Raw genomic sequence first — 15,267 nt, forward strand, 5'->3', positions numbered from 1 at the left:
CAACTTTACATCATTTAAAATGATATATATTTTTTCTTTTATTTTAAGGGAAAATTATTTTTGCTTTCACCGCAGGAAAAATTTATTTGCCACACTAACACAAAAATGAGTAGATTCCATTATAAAGAGAAGAGAGATAAAAGATTAGTAAAACTCTTTCACTTTTATGTTTTTATGTTAGTATAGCAGAGATTTTTTTTTCTTACAACAAAAATAAAAACATTAAATCCTTTATTTAATAATTAATATGTATAGATATATTACTTAAATATTAGTGCAAAGGACCAGATAAAATCCATAAGACTTGAAAGAGCCAAATCCCACTTGTAATAATGCATATTGGTCAATCTAAGATAAAATCCATAAGACTTGAAAGAGCCAAATCCCACTTGTATATAATATAATGCATATTGGTCAATCTAAAAATATTACTTGTACACACGGTTTGGTACATAGTATAAGATAAAGTCTAATAGTATAAGGTATGATTGTATAAGACCTGATTAAATTTTAATACTATTCAGGATTTGACATGATATTATATAAGATAATATATTGTATAAGATATCATTCAATGTTTGGTAATACACTGTATAATACTAGATAGGTTAAAAAAAATATTTTTGTCAAAAATACCTTTTAATAATGAATTTACATAATTCTTTCAAATATATCAGATGATATTATTTTTTATAAAAATTTATTGATCAGTGTGTGCAAAAAATATATTAATTTTTTAAAAAATAAAAATCTCCAATATTTTGAAAAATTATATATTGAAAAATTATTTTTTATTTTAATATACTAATATTAAAATAATATATTAATTCTTGAGAATTGCATTAGTTAATACATCAACCCCTTATCGGGCCTAATACTACCCTCCTAGACCTGATTAGGTTATACATTATTTTGATGTATAAGCTTATACTGTACGATGGTCACACCAAACAACTAAAAATGCCGTAACGTTTAATATAAGCTTATGCTATGAGGCCTTATACATCACACCAAATAGGCCCTTATTCATCTCTAATAAATGCTGATGGAAAAATAATATTTTTATTTTTATTTTTTTTGGTAACAAGATATTGTTGTTGTTTTTTTTTTTTGATAACAAGATATTGTTGTTTTTAATTTAGCATTGATATAACAAACTAAAAAAATATGTGACTAAAAAAATTTCATAAAAAAAATAAAATTGGACATAAGCCAATATCATGATTTCTTTGATACTGGGAATTGCCTCCAACAACAAGATGTAAGTGACATTTTTATTTTACATCTTAACCTCCAAAAAAAATAAAAAATTGTCGAGTTTAATATAAGTTTAGGTATATTAAAGGCTCCCCTGTATCAATTAATCCCTGTAACATAACATTTATTCGTATTAGAGGTAAACTTGGCGGAGAGTTGATGAAACAAACCACTAACTTCATTTCCAAAATCAGAAATAGAAATCTCCATTCAAAATTTATACACATACAGATGCATCGTGCACATGTATGTATCTAAATATTTATGTGTATATATTAGCAAAATAATTAGTTTTAGAGGAGGCTATGTTGGTGAAAACAAAAAGAATTCCGAAAAGGGAAAAGCATCTAAGCACCAGCGACTTCTTGAGCTTGTTTCAACTTCCCTTTACTTTTCACAGTCTTTCCATTTCCCACTGCAACTCCCTTGTCTTCCACTTCAGTTAGGTTTTCAATCCTAGCAAACACTGGTTTAGGTTGAGCCATGACCTGGCCACCCTTAAGCCCACCCCACTTTGTGTCTCTCTACAGTGCAAAACAAACAACTTAAATCAGACAGCAGAACAGAATAGTTCAAACCCATGAACCGGTCATGGATATGTACAAGTTTCTGTGTTTGTGTGTGCGTGTGTTTGAGAGAGAGAGAAGAGAGAGACCCAGGTTGCTGCCTCAAATTGGTCCCTGGAATAGCCAAGTTGTGCATATATTCTCCAACTCAAGCTCGGAGTAACAGGACATAAAGCAATTGCAATAATTCTCACTGTCTCTAATATAATTACAAGGTCCTGCTCCAACATCATAAGTAAAAAAAACTTGCTTAGGCTTTTGCTTATTTTCATTAGTAACAAAACAAACTGTCATGTTGGTTAAGCTTATTATATTTGGTTAAGAAGGAAAAATAATTGCAGATGACAGTTAATGAAAAGCAAATAGATTATTTTCACTCGATGTAAGAAAAGAATCAGTTGTTTAGTATTTACTATTTAGATTTAATTTGATCGAATATCAGGTAAAGAGTTTTAGAATGTCAGTGAACCATATGACGTTAATATTTTAAATAATTCTAAAAATAATTATTGCAACTGAAATACCTTAATTAATCTAAAGACGTAACTTTTTTTTTTTTTTACCAATAGCATATTAAGTTTTATCCTAACAGTATATCAAGTTTAAACTTTTACTACAACCATATGTTATTCAAGATGAATGAATTCCTACAATAATAGGTTCGAGCAATTAACCTTAGCAGCTGTTTCAGAAGCAGTACCCCCTTGCTTGAAAAGAGACCATGGGGCATGCTCATCCATATAGGAATTGCCAACATTACCAATCTCCAGAACAGCCTCACAAGCCGATGAGAGGGAGAGATTTTCATAGTGAATACGAGCTTTTTCAACCTACAAATGTAAATATTGGTCAATCTTTGGGTCACAGGCAACTACGACAACTTACTGAATGGCTTTAAAATATGTCAAGTAAGCAATTATAGAATCACAATTCAGAACATAAACTAAGGGATAGTCTGTTTCTATTTCGAAATAGAATATAAAACAATTTCTGAAGTTATAGCCACTAAACAAATAATTATTTCATATTTGTTTGGTATATAAATACAATTTTCCGCGCAGGGCCCTCAGGCCTCAGATATATAGAGTTGTATCTAGTCTGTAACAATCCATCAAAGTTGAATACCATATTTTTCCTCCTTTTCATCTATCAAGATTATTTAACTCGGTTGCTGGTGAATTATTTTATTATGTCCAAATACCAAGAACACAGCATAAAATAGAAGTAACAGTTAGCATCCACCCTCATATCAGTTCTGCCAAAGAGGTCCTCTCCTGAGATGTAAAAACAATATATTTCAATTTGAAATTCCCAGCATTCAGAACAATGATTAGAGGTTACAATTACAATAAAAGCTGTCCGGCAACCAAGCAGCCTTCAGCACCAGGTAAAATCACCGGGGCAAACAAATGTGCCAGAAATGGTTTCTATAATTATTGAATCAACGGGTCGCATTATGTCAAACAGCAGCAAAATGACATACTTTAAACTTAATGTAGAGATTATAGAAATGCTAGAGTTTCCTCGAGATTTTACCAGCCTGTCGACATTGTCCTTGAATGTATTTCCTTCTGCAGCTGTACTGGAATCCTCCACCAGAGTTGATTGGCAGTTCTTTTTTAGAAGTCCTAGTGTACGATTCAGAAGATTTCCTGTTAAAATAGTGAAGGAAACACATATCACAGTTAACATTAAGGTCATGATAAAATTGAAAAAAATAAAAGCAAATATGTTGTTACCAAATGTTTCAAGTAACGAAAGCAAAGTACCAATTGTATTGGCAAGATGTGCATTAACAATATTTATGAAGCGTTCCTCTGAATAGTCCCCATCATTGCCAAATTCCACCTCTCTGAGGAAGAAGTATCTAACTGCATCTGTCCCAAATTTATTAACCAAATCATTTGGTTCAAGCGTATTCCCTAGTGACTTGCCCATCTTCATGCCATCCTAACATTTTCAAAACAAAAAGCATTGCTGCATGAAATAAAATTATATATAAGAAATAGATTCATATTCCAACCTTTCGCTGAGACCCATATTTTATTAAACAATTGATTGTATATTCAACTTACATTTGAATTGAATGATTCATTTAGATTCAAATGTAAATTCAAATGAATTATCCATTTTAAAGTCTTTACTTATATACTCTCCTTTGTATCCGTGTAATTCTTTTCCAGGAAATTCATTTGAAGCATTAAGAAACTTCAACAAAATAATAATAATTCCTATGATTATTGTTAATGTTGAGTTTTGTCGTCCAGCACCACCAATAACAACAATAATATTATAATAATTATTAATACAACAACAAAAATAATAACAATATTGTTATTACTATCATTATCAACAATAATAATGATAAAAATGGAGTAGCTATTATAAGAGAAAAAAAGGATAAACACATAATTTCTGGCCTTGATTTTGCTCAGCTTTTACACTTAGCACCTCTTCTAAAGAAGGTAAACAATAGAACGTAGTTACTTCTAGAGTTTCCTCAAGAAGAAATATGAGATAGTAAACAGGTTCAACTACAGATACCTTTGTCAAGAATCCATGGCCAAATACCATTTTAGGAAGGCTTAGTCCAGCAGACATTAGCATAGCTGGCCAATAAACAGCATGGAAGCGAAGAATATCCTACAAAAGTAACAAAATGATTAAAGAAGTATAGAAACTTCCTTTCTCTTAATAATCATAAGAGAAAAATCAATGATTAACTAACATATATCAAGGGCTGCAAAATCATCACAAAATTACAGATGGCTTCAGTGTGTAAGTACCCAAGAAACAGAATTGCAAGTAAAAAGTCCAAGGAAGCATTTTGCAAAAAAATATGAAACAGATATATACATATACTGTAGAATATTCTAGATTATCATTTATTACTTCCTTGCTATTTGTTCCCTTATTTATTAATGTCTCTTGTTATTGTAAATAAGCCTCTTAGTTTACTGTTGCTATTTATTAGCATTGTTCTTTGTACTCAATATAAATAGGACCTATTGGGTCTCTCAATGTAATCAATCAATAGTGTTATATAGAAAAACACTCTCTCTTTTTCATCATGGTATCAGAGCTGGTTAAAATCCAGTCTCTTCCCTGTTCTAACTTCTCTTCCATTCTTTTTTTTCGTTTTTTGCCTCTGTCAAGGCCAGAACCCTCACCTAGACACCTCCAACCACAAAACCAAGGCCACCATTAGGTCCAGAACAAAATTCCGAGCCAGCCAACACAAGACCCGTCGCCGGAAACCCAGCCACGCGCCACCAACATCCTTCAGCTTCGCCGGCGCGTGTGGTCCACGCGCCGCCCTCCCATCATTTTTTTCCGGCGGGTCATACCCCGTTCTGATCGTCTGCCTTCCCTCTTCCTGTTTTGAGGGTCAAAATCATATTTGGAGGAATTTTGTTTTCTGGGTATTGTTGTTAGGAAGCCATGGACACTGAAAATGTTGAAAATTCATCTGGAGTTTCGACCGGAACCTCACCCCTTCCCATTTCTTCGTCTTCTGGAGACAACCCAGCAATGCAGATCACCAATCACCGTTTAAATGGTAGAAACTATGTGCAATGGTGTCAATCTGTTAAGTTGTTTATCCAGGCCAAAGGGAAGATGGGGTATCTGGATGGAAAAAAGGTTCACCAGCAGAACATGAACCTGGCTATGATGCTTGGGTGACTGAAAATGCTTTGGTCATGACATGGCTGACTAATTCTATGGAACCGGATATCAGTCAAACTTATTTATTCCTTGATACGGCTCAAGAAATTTGGGAAGCTGTTAAAGAATACTACTCTGACCTGGGCAATGCCTCTCAGGCTTTTGAACTCAACACCAAGGTGAAAGATTTACGCCAAGGAGGGATGATTGTTACTGAATACTTCCTTGCTCTAAAAACATTGTGGCAAGAGTTGGATCTTTATGATAAAGCAGACCTTCAAGGTTTAGACGCTAATGCAATATTCAAAAATTATATAGAGAAAAGGCGTCTCTATGATTTTCTTGCTGGCCTTAATTCTGATCTGGATGATGTTCGTGGAAGAATTTTGGGGCAAAACCCATTACCTTCCATTGCCACTGCCTTTTCTGAGGTACGAAGGGAGGAGCTTCGCCGAAAGGTAATGTTGGGTGATAAGGACTCTAAGTCCTCTGATGGGTCAGCCCTTATAACAAAGAATACTGCTCGTCCTTTTGGGGACTCAAAACGTTCTGACCGTTGGTGTTCTCATTGCAATAAGGGTGGTCACACCCGTGAAAAATGTTGGGAAATTCATGGCAAACCACCAAACTGGAAACCAAAAGGACAGAACAAGAATCGTGTTAATCAAGTATCTTCTGAAGATGAGGAGGAGGGGTCTCATGTCCCTTCAAACCCCGATGGTGTTCTCCTCTCTAAGGCCCAGTATGAGCAATTTCAGAAATTGATGTCTCAACCTGCTGAGGCAACTAGTCATGTTGCTCAAAAAGGTATGGCATTCCATGTTGAACGTAGTAATCGTTGGATCCTTGATTCAGGAGCCTCTGATCACATGACAGGTAATGCAACCTTATTTTCCTCCTATACCCCTTACTATCACCCGTCACGAATAAGAACAGCTGATGGAAATTTCTCCACTATTGCGGGCAAGGGATCCATTAAACTTTCTGAACATATTATTTTGAACTCAGTCCTTCATGTTCCCTCCCTTACTTGTAACCTCATCTCTATTAGCAAATTTACTGCTGAGTTGCATTGTGTTGCTAAGTTTTCTGCAAATGCTTGTATCTTTCAGGAGCAGGACTCGGGGATGATGATTGGCAGTGCTAGAGAGGAAGAAGGGCTATACTATTTGGAGGAGGATCTTTGTGAAAGGATGATTTTTTCAAACCACTCTCTATGTTTATCAGATGATTGTAATGATGTTTTGTTATGGCATCGTAGGTTAGGGCACCCAAATTTTGTTTATCTTCAGAAGTTATTCCCTAACTTATTTATCAATAAAAAGCCAAGTTCCTTTCTTTGTGATATTTGTCAGCTTGCAAAACATTCTCGTGTCACTTATTCTCCTAAGAAATATCATGAATCTTCTCCCTTTACATTGATTCATAGTGATATTTGGGGACCTGCTCGTAAAAAAAATGTCTCGGGTGCTCGTTGGTTTATTACTTTCATTGATGATCATTCTAGGGTATGTTGGGTATATCTCTTAAAAGACAAGTCTGATGCGGCATCCACTTTTAAAAATTTTCATGCTATGATTCAAACTCAATTCCAGACTCCTATCAAAATTCTGCGAACAGACAATGGCACTGAATATTTTAATTCTGTTCTTGGAGATTACCTAAACCAGCATGGAATTATTCATCAAAGTTCTTGTCCTAACACCCCTCAACAAAATGGGGTGGCTGAAAGGAAAAATAGACATCTAATTGAAGTTGCTCGAGCTCTCTTATTCACGATGCATGTCCCTAAATATCTGTGGGGGGAAGCCATCTTGACAGCTTCTTATCTCATTAATCGAATGCCTTCTCGGGTACTAAATTTTCATTCTCCTTTATCTTGTCTTACAAAATCTTTTTCTTCTTTCTGTGCTCTTTCTCTTCCTCCAAAAATATTTGGCTGTGTGGTCTTTGTACATATTCCTCCACATCAAAGGTCCAAACTTGACCCTAAATCTATTAGATGTGTCTTCATAGGATATTCCCCTAATCAAAAAGGCTATAAGTGTTACTCACCTTCTCTCCGTAAGGTCTTTATTTCCATGGATGTTACCTTTTATGAGACACAATCCTTTTTTTCCCCGACTTCTCTTCAGGGGGAGTCTACTGGTATGGATGAAGATAAGCCTGGGAAACCAAATGAAGCTGCTGTCTTACCTTGGCCTTTGGAAACAGGGGGAGTTATTGGGAAGGAAACAGGGGGAGCAACTGTACCTGAGTCTAATGATCCTCCCAGTCCTTGTGATCCTCCTGGTAAATGGGGAAAATTCTACAGCAGGCGCAAAACACATCAAGAGACTCTAGACTGTCAGGATCCTGACTCGAGTCCTTGCTCTAGCAACCCACTTGAATGCACTAGCACAGCCAACATTGATATGCCCATCGCCCTTCGGAAAGGTACTAGATCTTGCACTGCACATCCTATTTTCCATTATATCTCATATGAGAAGTTATCTCCAGGTTTTCGTGCTTTCAACACTATGTTAGATAGTACCAGGATACCCAAAAATATCCAAGAAGCACTTGATGACCCAAAATGGAGGAACGCCGTATTAGAAGAAATGGATGCACTTATAAAAAATGGAACATGGGAGTTTGTGACATTACCTAAAGGAAAGAAAACTGTTGGTTGCAAGTGGGTGTTCACAATAAAATTTAATGCAGATAACAGCATCAACAGGTATAAAGCCAGATTAGTTGCTAAGGGATTTACTCAGACTCGTGGGATTGATTATCAGGAGACATTTGCTCCTGTTGCCAAGCTTAACACTATCCGCGTTCTGCTATCTCTTGCCGCCAACCTTGATTGGCCATTGCAACAGTTAGATGTCAAGAATGCCTTCTTGAATGGTGATCTACATGAGGAAGTTTACATGGATCCACCTCCTGGTTTTGAAAAAGGGGATGGTTCTGTGTGCAAGTTGCAGAAGTCTCTCTATGGACTTAAACAATCTCCCAGAGAATGGTTTGGGAAATTTACTCAAGCTGTTAAGGGAAGAGGGTTCACCCAAGCTCAGACTGATCACACTTTATTCTTTAAACACTTTGACAAAGGTAGAATTGCTATCCTCATTGTTTATGTTGATGACATAATTGTCACTGGTAATGATACCGAGGAGATAGCCTCTTTAAAAAAATGTTTAGCTGATCAGTTTGAACTAAAAGATCTTGGATCTCTCAAATACTTCCTTGGCATGGAAGTTGCTCGAAGTAAGGAAGGAATTTCCTTAACTCAGAAAAAATACATTCTAGACCTGTTGCAAGAAACAGGTATGCTTGGGTGCAAGCCAGCAGAGACTCCAATTGAAGCTAATATCAAGATGGGAGTTGAGGACGGGGAAGATGTTGATAAGGAGCAGTACCAGAGACTAGTGGGGAAATTAATCTATTTGTCTCACACTCGTCCTGATATTGCTTTTGCTGTGTGCATGGTTAGCCAATTCATGCATTCTCCTAAGGAAAAACACCTTAGTGCTGTTTATAGAATTCTCAAGTACCTCAAAAACACCCCTGGTCGAGGAATTCTCTTTAAAAAGGGGAACAAAAGGATGATTGAAGTTTATACAGATGCAGACTGGGCTGGCTCTGCAATGGACCGAAGATCTACTTCAGGATATTGTACTTATGTCTGGGGAAACCTTGTGACCTGGAGAAGTAAGAAACAAACTGTTGTTGCAAGAAGCAGTGCAGAAGCGGAATTTCGGGCTTTAACCCATGGTATTTGTGAAGGAATTTGGTTAAGAAGGCTTCTGGAAGAGTTGAAGATCTCTTATTCCCTACCTATCAGATTATATTGTGATAATAAAGCTGCTATCAGCATTGCTCAAAATCTTGTCCATCATGACAGAACAAAACATGTGGAAGTCGATCGTCACTTTATCAAAGAAAAATTAGAAGACAGTAGTGTATGCTTGTCATATATACCTACCAAGGAACAAACGGCAGATATTCTAACCAAAGGTTTACTTAAGCCGACCTTTGAGGATTTGATCAGCAAGTTGGGAATGATCAATATATATCTCCCAACTTGAGGGGGAGTGTAGAATATTCTAGATTATCATTTATTACTTCCTTGCTATTTGTTCCCTTATTTATTAATGTCTCTTGTTATTGTAAATAAGCCTCTTAGTTTACTGTTGCTATTTATTAGCATTGTTCTTTGTACTCAATATAAATAGGACCTATTGGGTCTCTCAATGTAATCAATCAATAGTGTTATACAGAAAAACACTCTCTCTTTTTCATCATATACACACACACACATAAAGAGAACAAATACTTGAATCAAAAGCATCCATATTTTATGATGTTGTTTGATTCTAAAAAAGATATACCATGCAACAAAGTAGCATCTCATTGTAAAACAATTTGATGTAAGTTGGAAAGAAATGTGCAACCTCTCACGTACACACAAACACACGGGGAAGGATGCAAAGAAGGAAAGCCTAGGGCGAAAAATGAAACACAGGGACTTCTGAAAAGGATCCTCACATATTGTAATATAATGAACTCATTACAAGTAGAAAAAATGGCAGATCACCAACCAAACGAAAACAAAAAACGAATTATGACATCCTTCTAACTTTACAAGTCCACAGAACTGAAAGCAACTGCAAATTTCTCACTTAAAGGGAAAATGTGTTAAGAAAAAGATTTACAAAAGTAGGAATCAAAAGAGGTGACATACCTTACCAATCAAGTGCAATGAAGGTGGCCAACCTGAAGAAACCGCATTTAATAAATCAGGCTGCTCCCGGTCATCAGATAGTGCTGATATATAGCTGCACAGATGGTAAAGTTAAAGAAATAGAATTCAATAGAAGTTTAGTAAGGTAATTTGCAATTCAATAAATGAAAGATATTACACAATATAGCATAAGTCTGAATTTTTCTGTATCACTTTTTCCATACATATAGTTGTGCGTAATTTGAACTTTTATGCATTTCAGCAACAAATTTGCAACGATAAAGAAACTGTCAATCATTGATAATGATAGTCCGGAACTGAGAGTTTATAGAATAGATCCAAGTGAAGTTCGAGAAGCAAAATCTATAAAATAAAAATTCTTACCCTAGTAAAGCATCAAACCATACATATATAGTTTGAGTCTTGTCATTAGGAAGAGGGATGCCCCAATCAACTGATGCTCGGGAAATGGAAAAGTCCCTCAGGCCACTTTTGATCCAGCTTTGAACCTTTAAGTTTAAATAAGAAACTAATTTTAAAAGCAGAATCCATTATTAAAAAAAATCCATTTTCAGTTCTCCCAAAAGAGATACTACGCAGTTCATTAGATGCCAATATCTCCCAGCTGAAACTGCTATAAAGCATTATTCCATTATTTTTGGGGCAACATCAAGGACAGTGTGATGGGGTAGGGTTGTATTTAAACCAAGCCAAATCAATTCTAAATGGATATATTTATAACTATTTTTGTTGATTTAAGAAAAAGTTGTAAATTGATCCTAGGAATACTGAAGATACATATAAAGATATCTATATATACCCCTTCCATGAAAAATTTAAAAAAGAATGCAATTTACTGGTTAATCCTGGGACATTTCTTCTTTTTAATATCTGTAAAATATTTTTTTGCAATTCTAATCCTTCAGCATCATAAATTGTTTGTACAAATTAATATTTATCTCTGAAGTTATAACCCCCCCCCCCTCCTCTCCTTTTTTTTCTTTTGTTATCTTTTCTATTTGATTGTTTTGGCATTCAGATCTTCTCTTTTCTTGGTATTTGTATTTTTTTTTTTTAATTTGAAACTCAAATTCAAGCTTGAACTTGACTTTCTTACAATATGACATCAAATTCAGATCTGATGAACATATCAAAAATTTGAGTTAGAGTTCAGGTTCAATAAGGTATAAAACATGCACACACGAAGACACAGGGAGAAAGAGAGTGTTAAATCAATTTGGGAACAAAAAAAACAGTACTTCAACCAACTCTGCAAGAATGTGATACTATTAGTTGTTATAATCTTCTACATCTAATAGCATTCATGACCATAAAATCACTTCATTAAAAACTGTACAGTTACATGACCTTATAAACATATAAGACATAAAGTCATGTAGATGATTATAATACTAAAATTATTGAATGTTTTTCAATTTTAAGATTCTTAATGTTTTAGGAGTCTTGTTATGTTAGGAGTGTTATTGGGCTGTGCTTGTCATGAACTCAAGCTCCAAGACTTGAAAAGAGTAAAAATAGTTTATGTACATCACGAGTGGTTTACTCGATCTATGTCAAACGTAGAATCATATAAGTTTCCATTCTGAATCTTCTCTAGTGAATGCAGTCAATTAAATTCTAAAAATAAAATTTTAAGCTGCAGTACACTTAAAATGCGACAGATAGAGGGAGCTCATATATAATAATAATAATACTGACAAAAAGAAAAAGGAACCCCTCATTGCCTTACCTCATTTAAACGGAAAGATGGCTGCACAAAATTTGGATTTTTAGTCAAAGTTTCCTCCAAGGACTTTTGATATTTTGACAGTGCAAAAAAGTAATTGTCCTCTTTCCTTGAAACACAAGGCTTTAGGTGCATTGGACAACAATTATTATCAAGTAGCTCCTTCTCATCCTGCATCAAATAGTAATACATTCTTAAGGTAAAACTGTGAAACTAAGATGGTAAACCTAAAGCAAAGCAACAATCTCAATCAAGATTTTCCATCATTAGAGAAAGTTATCTATTTTCATATTAGAGGGTTGCAAACAGAAATATTGCTTGCAGTTCCAGAGAATGTAATCAGACCCTTCAAAATAAAGAGCTTGTACAAATTAAACAGAAAATATTGCTAGTCCCAGAGCTATAACTTCAAGTTCAAACTATCACCTTATATTCCTCACAGTTTACACAATAAAGTCCCTCATAATCAGCTCGGTAAATGTCACCATTGGCAAGCACTCTGGAATAAAATTCCTTCACAATTGATTCATGCTTGCTATCAGTTGTTCTAATGAACTTGTCATAAGAAATATCTAACTGCAATCAGAAGCAATAATAAAAGAATGTCACAAAAAACGTAAAATAAAATACATCAATATGAAATGTTCAACGAATTAGACTAAATAAAGCCGGACTATATTCCAGTAAAAACTAAGGATTAAATTACATCTTTCCAAAGCGTCTTGTAAGCTTGTGATATGAGATTGCAATGATCATAAGGGGTGGAACCCTGGGCCATGGCTGCAGTTGCAATTTTCTCCCCATGCTCATCCGTGCCAGTAATAAATATAACTTTCTTTCCCAATAGCCGCTGTCAAATGATATAAACCTCATGTAATAGGGAGAGAAAAAAACACTTGCTTAAGAGAAACAGTTATGCAGATATCCTTAATCATTTATACCAGTTAATTCCAATTTCCAAACTCGACCCATTTCTCGAATTGCGCCAAAGTTACATAATTTACACTAAAATCGAAGAGGGTAGAGAACTTCACCTGGAACCGTGCAATGGCATCGGCGGCGATGGTAGTGTAAGCGCTACCCATATGGGGAGGGGCATTGACGTAGTAGAGAGGGGTCGTGAGGACAAAGGGTTCATCATTTGAGGGTGTGATATTGGTGCTGGCACAGGTGCAGAACGAAGCTCTTCGAGATGGGTTTAGAGAGAAATGCAATTGGGGCTTCAGCTGGAGGCGAGAAGCTCTGGAATGGAGGGAAAGCCGAGAAGGGTTAAGGAGGCAGAGTGTGTTCTGTATGGAGCAGTTTATTCTCACTGCCATGGCTTCTCACTTTTGATTCTGAGTCTCAGGTTTCAGAAGTGGCCTTTTTTTGCTGTGGAAGATGACGATGCCATCATTTCCAACAGATATTAAATCCCAGAAATATATACGATCCCTCAATTTTGAATTTTCCCATTTAAGCATAATTTCCTTTTTTTTCCACCCAAAAAAAAAAAAAGATTCCATTTTGGTTATAAAAATAATAATTTTTTTTTAAGGTAAACAAAATAATAATTTTTTAAATATAAAGAGAAAATGATGAGACAATGTTTGGAATTTGGATGAGACGTTTTAACATTTTAAATAATTTAAAATGCAAAGAGTACATTTCAAAGTATTTGGTGGCTTAAAAAACTATTTCTTTATAATTTTTTTACAATTACATTTATAATTATATTTCTTTAAACATTTTTAATCTTAAATAAAATAAAAATTATTTTGGAGTGAGATAAATTATGTTATAATTTTTAACATTTTAACTATTAACCAAACGATCAATTCATCAAAAGTGATAATTTATTACAGTTAAATGGTGAAAACAAATATTACAGTCATTCTATACCTGTAGTTCCAACATTTGTTATTTTATTGCATAATTTTATTATTTTATGTTTTTAATTATAATTTAATTTAAAAGAGTTTAAGTTAGTAATTAATTAAAGGAAAACCTTCACTTATATATATTCATTGTAATTATAGGTTATATCATTTTAAATTTTGATTCCATGTGATCTTATCATTTAAACTTTTGTATTTAGACATATTGTCCTTATTAGTTAGGGGTGACAAAATGAATTTAACCCTTCAAATCGTTTCACTCACTTATTTTAACGGGTTGAGTTGAATATCAACTGGCCAACCCAACTCAAATCAACTATATTAAGGTGAATTAAAGTGGATTATTCCATGGATTTATTTAGGGCAAAATAGTATTTCATTTGTCATGCCTAAATTTTGTTATATCAAAAAAATTTATCTCGAGCTTCGGATAAAAAATAACTTGTTTATGATAAAAGTTATCCATGTATTGAAATAAAAAAAAGTTTAAGGAAAGTATTAAATAAATATTAATATATATTTAAGCTTGAAAATGAAAAAATAAATAAATGAGAGTGTGTGACGGAATAAAATAACATTTTAAAAATCATAAAATAAGAATCATTTTTTATTTTCTATTGTTATTTAAATATGTTTATCCTCCAATCCGCCATAAAACGAGACAGATTAATATTCTCAACCCAATTTTTAAAAGCGAACTAACACGTTTTGTTTCATTTTGTCACCCCTATTAATTACAACCCTAAAATATAAAAAATAAAGATGGATTATATTAATTTTTATTTTATTTTTACAAACTACACTGTGTTTACCAGTAAAATTTCACTTTAAAAGTATGTAATTTTGTTTGTGAAACTATGACATAACTAGCAATAATTCATGAAGCGGTTAGGGTTTTGGTGATTGTTTGTGAACAAAGAGAGGAGGACGATGGATCCAAACTTTCAGGGAGCTATTGATTTCAAAAACAGTTACCAGTTTGGTGAAGACAGCAACACAATCGTGTGGGATCAAAATCAATACGAAACCGATTGGGATGTTAACCATGGAAGCCTTCTTGATCAGCCTTATGCGGATTCACTTGGTTTTACTCTGCATACAAACCCTGTAGAAGGTGAAGGTGCCTCTACAGATCCTTCACTAGAAGACAATGACTTCTCAGAAACCGTCGAATTCATAAGCCAAATTCTGATGGAAGAGAACATTGAACAAGGCCGTTTTATGACCGTCTGAGCTTTTTTTTGGGAAATATTTCATCAGTTCATCGCTTCGCGATTAGTCCGATTCGGGGCGGGTCCATGATTAAGGCTTTAAATCCCTCCCAAATGTGATACTGGGGAGATTCGAACACATACTCTCACCCTCACCTGCTGAGCTATGACCCTCTGAGCTTGCAAGTCACTGAGAAATCATTTTATGATGCACTCA

General features: G+C 34.5%; 1 protein-coding gene across 1 annotated transcript; it reads right to left on the reverse strand.

Moving 5' to 3' along the window:
* Positions 1-1,419: 1,419 nt before the first annotated feature.
* On the reverse strand, positions 1,420-13,571 carry LOC133306445 (methionine--tRNA ligase, chloroplastic/mitochondrial). The gene is made up of 12 exons (XM_061506766.1): positions 12,997-13,571; positions 12,669-12,812; positions 12,389-12,538; positions 11,966-12,133; positions 10,600-10,724; positions 10,216-10,309; positions 4,368-4,466; positions 3,593-3,773; positions 3,360-3,475; positions 2,498-2,653; positions 1,913-2,041; positions 1,420-1,781 (listed from the first exon to the last, which is right to left on the reverse strand). Exons 1-12 carry the CDS (start codon positions 13,279-13,281, stop codon positions 1,605-1,607), a joined length of 1,824 nt encoding a protein of 607 aa, XP_061362750.1. The 5' UTR covers positions 13,282-13,571; the 3' UTR covers positions 1,420-1,604.
* Positions 13,572-15,267: the final 1,696 nt, after the last annotated feature.

Source organism: Gastrolobium bilobum, unplaced genomic scaffold, assembly GCF_033153095.1.
Source record: "Gastrolobium bilobum isolate Gb01-03AN ecotype WA unplaced genomic scaffold, APGP_CSIRO_Gbil_v1 utg7194, whole genome shotgun sequence".
Taxonomy (NCBI): Eukaryota; Viridiplantae; Streptophyta; class Magnoliopsida; order Fabales; family Fabaceae; genus Gastrolobium; species Gastrolobium bilobum.

Bases quoted from the DNA above. Each gene is read 5' to 3' on its own strand.
- LOC133306445 (XM_061506766.1), bottom strand. From the start codon at position 13,281: ATGGCAGTGAGAATAAACTGCTCCATACAGAACACACTCTGCCTCCTT. The intron at 10,310-10,599 runs GTAAGAATTTTT...CCATCTGTGCAG, and splicing joins TGGTTTGATGCTTTACTAGG to CTATATATCAGCACTATCTG. The intron at 2,654-3,359 runs GTAAAATCTCGA...TTACATTTGTAG, and splicing joins AGGACAATGTCGACAGGCTG to GTTGAAAAAGCTCGTATTCA.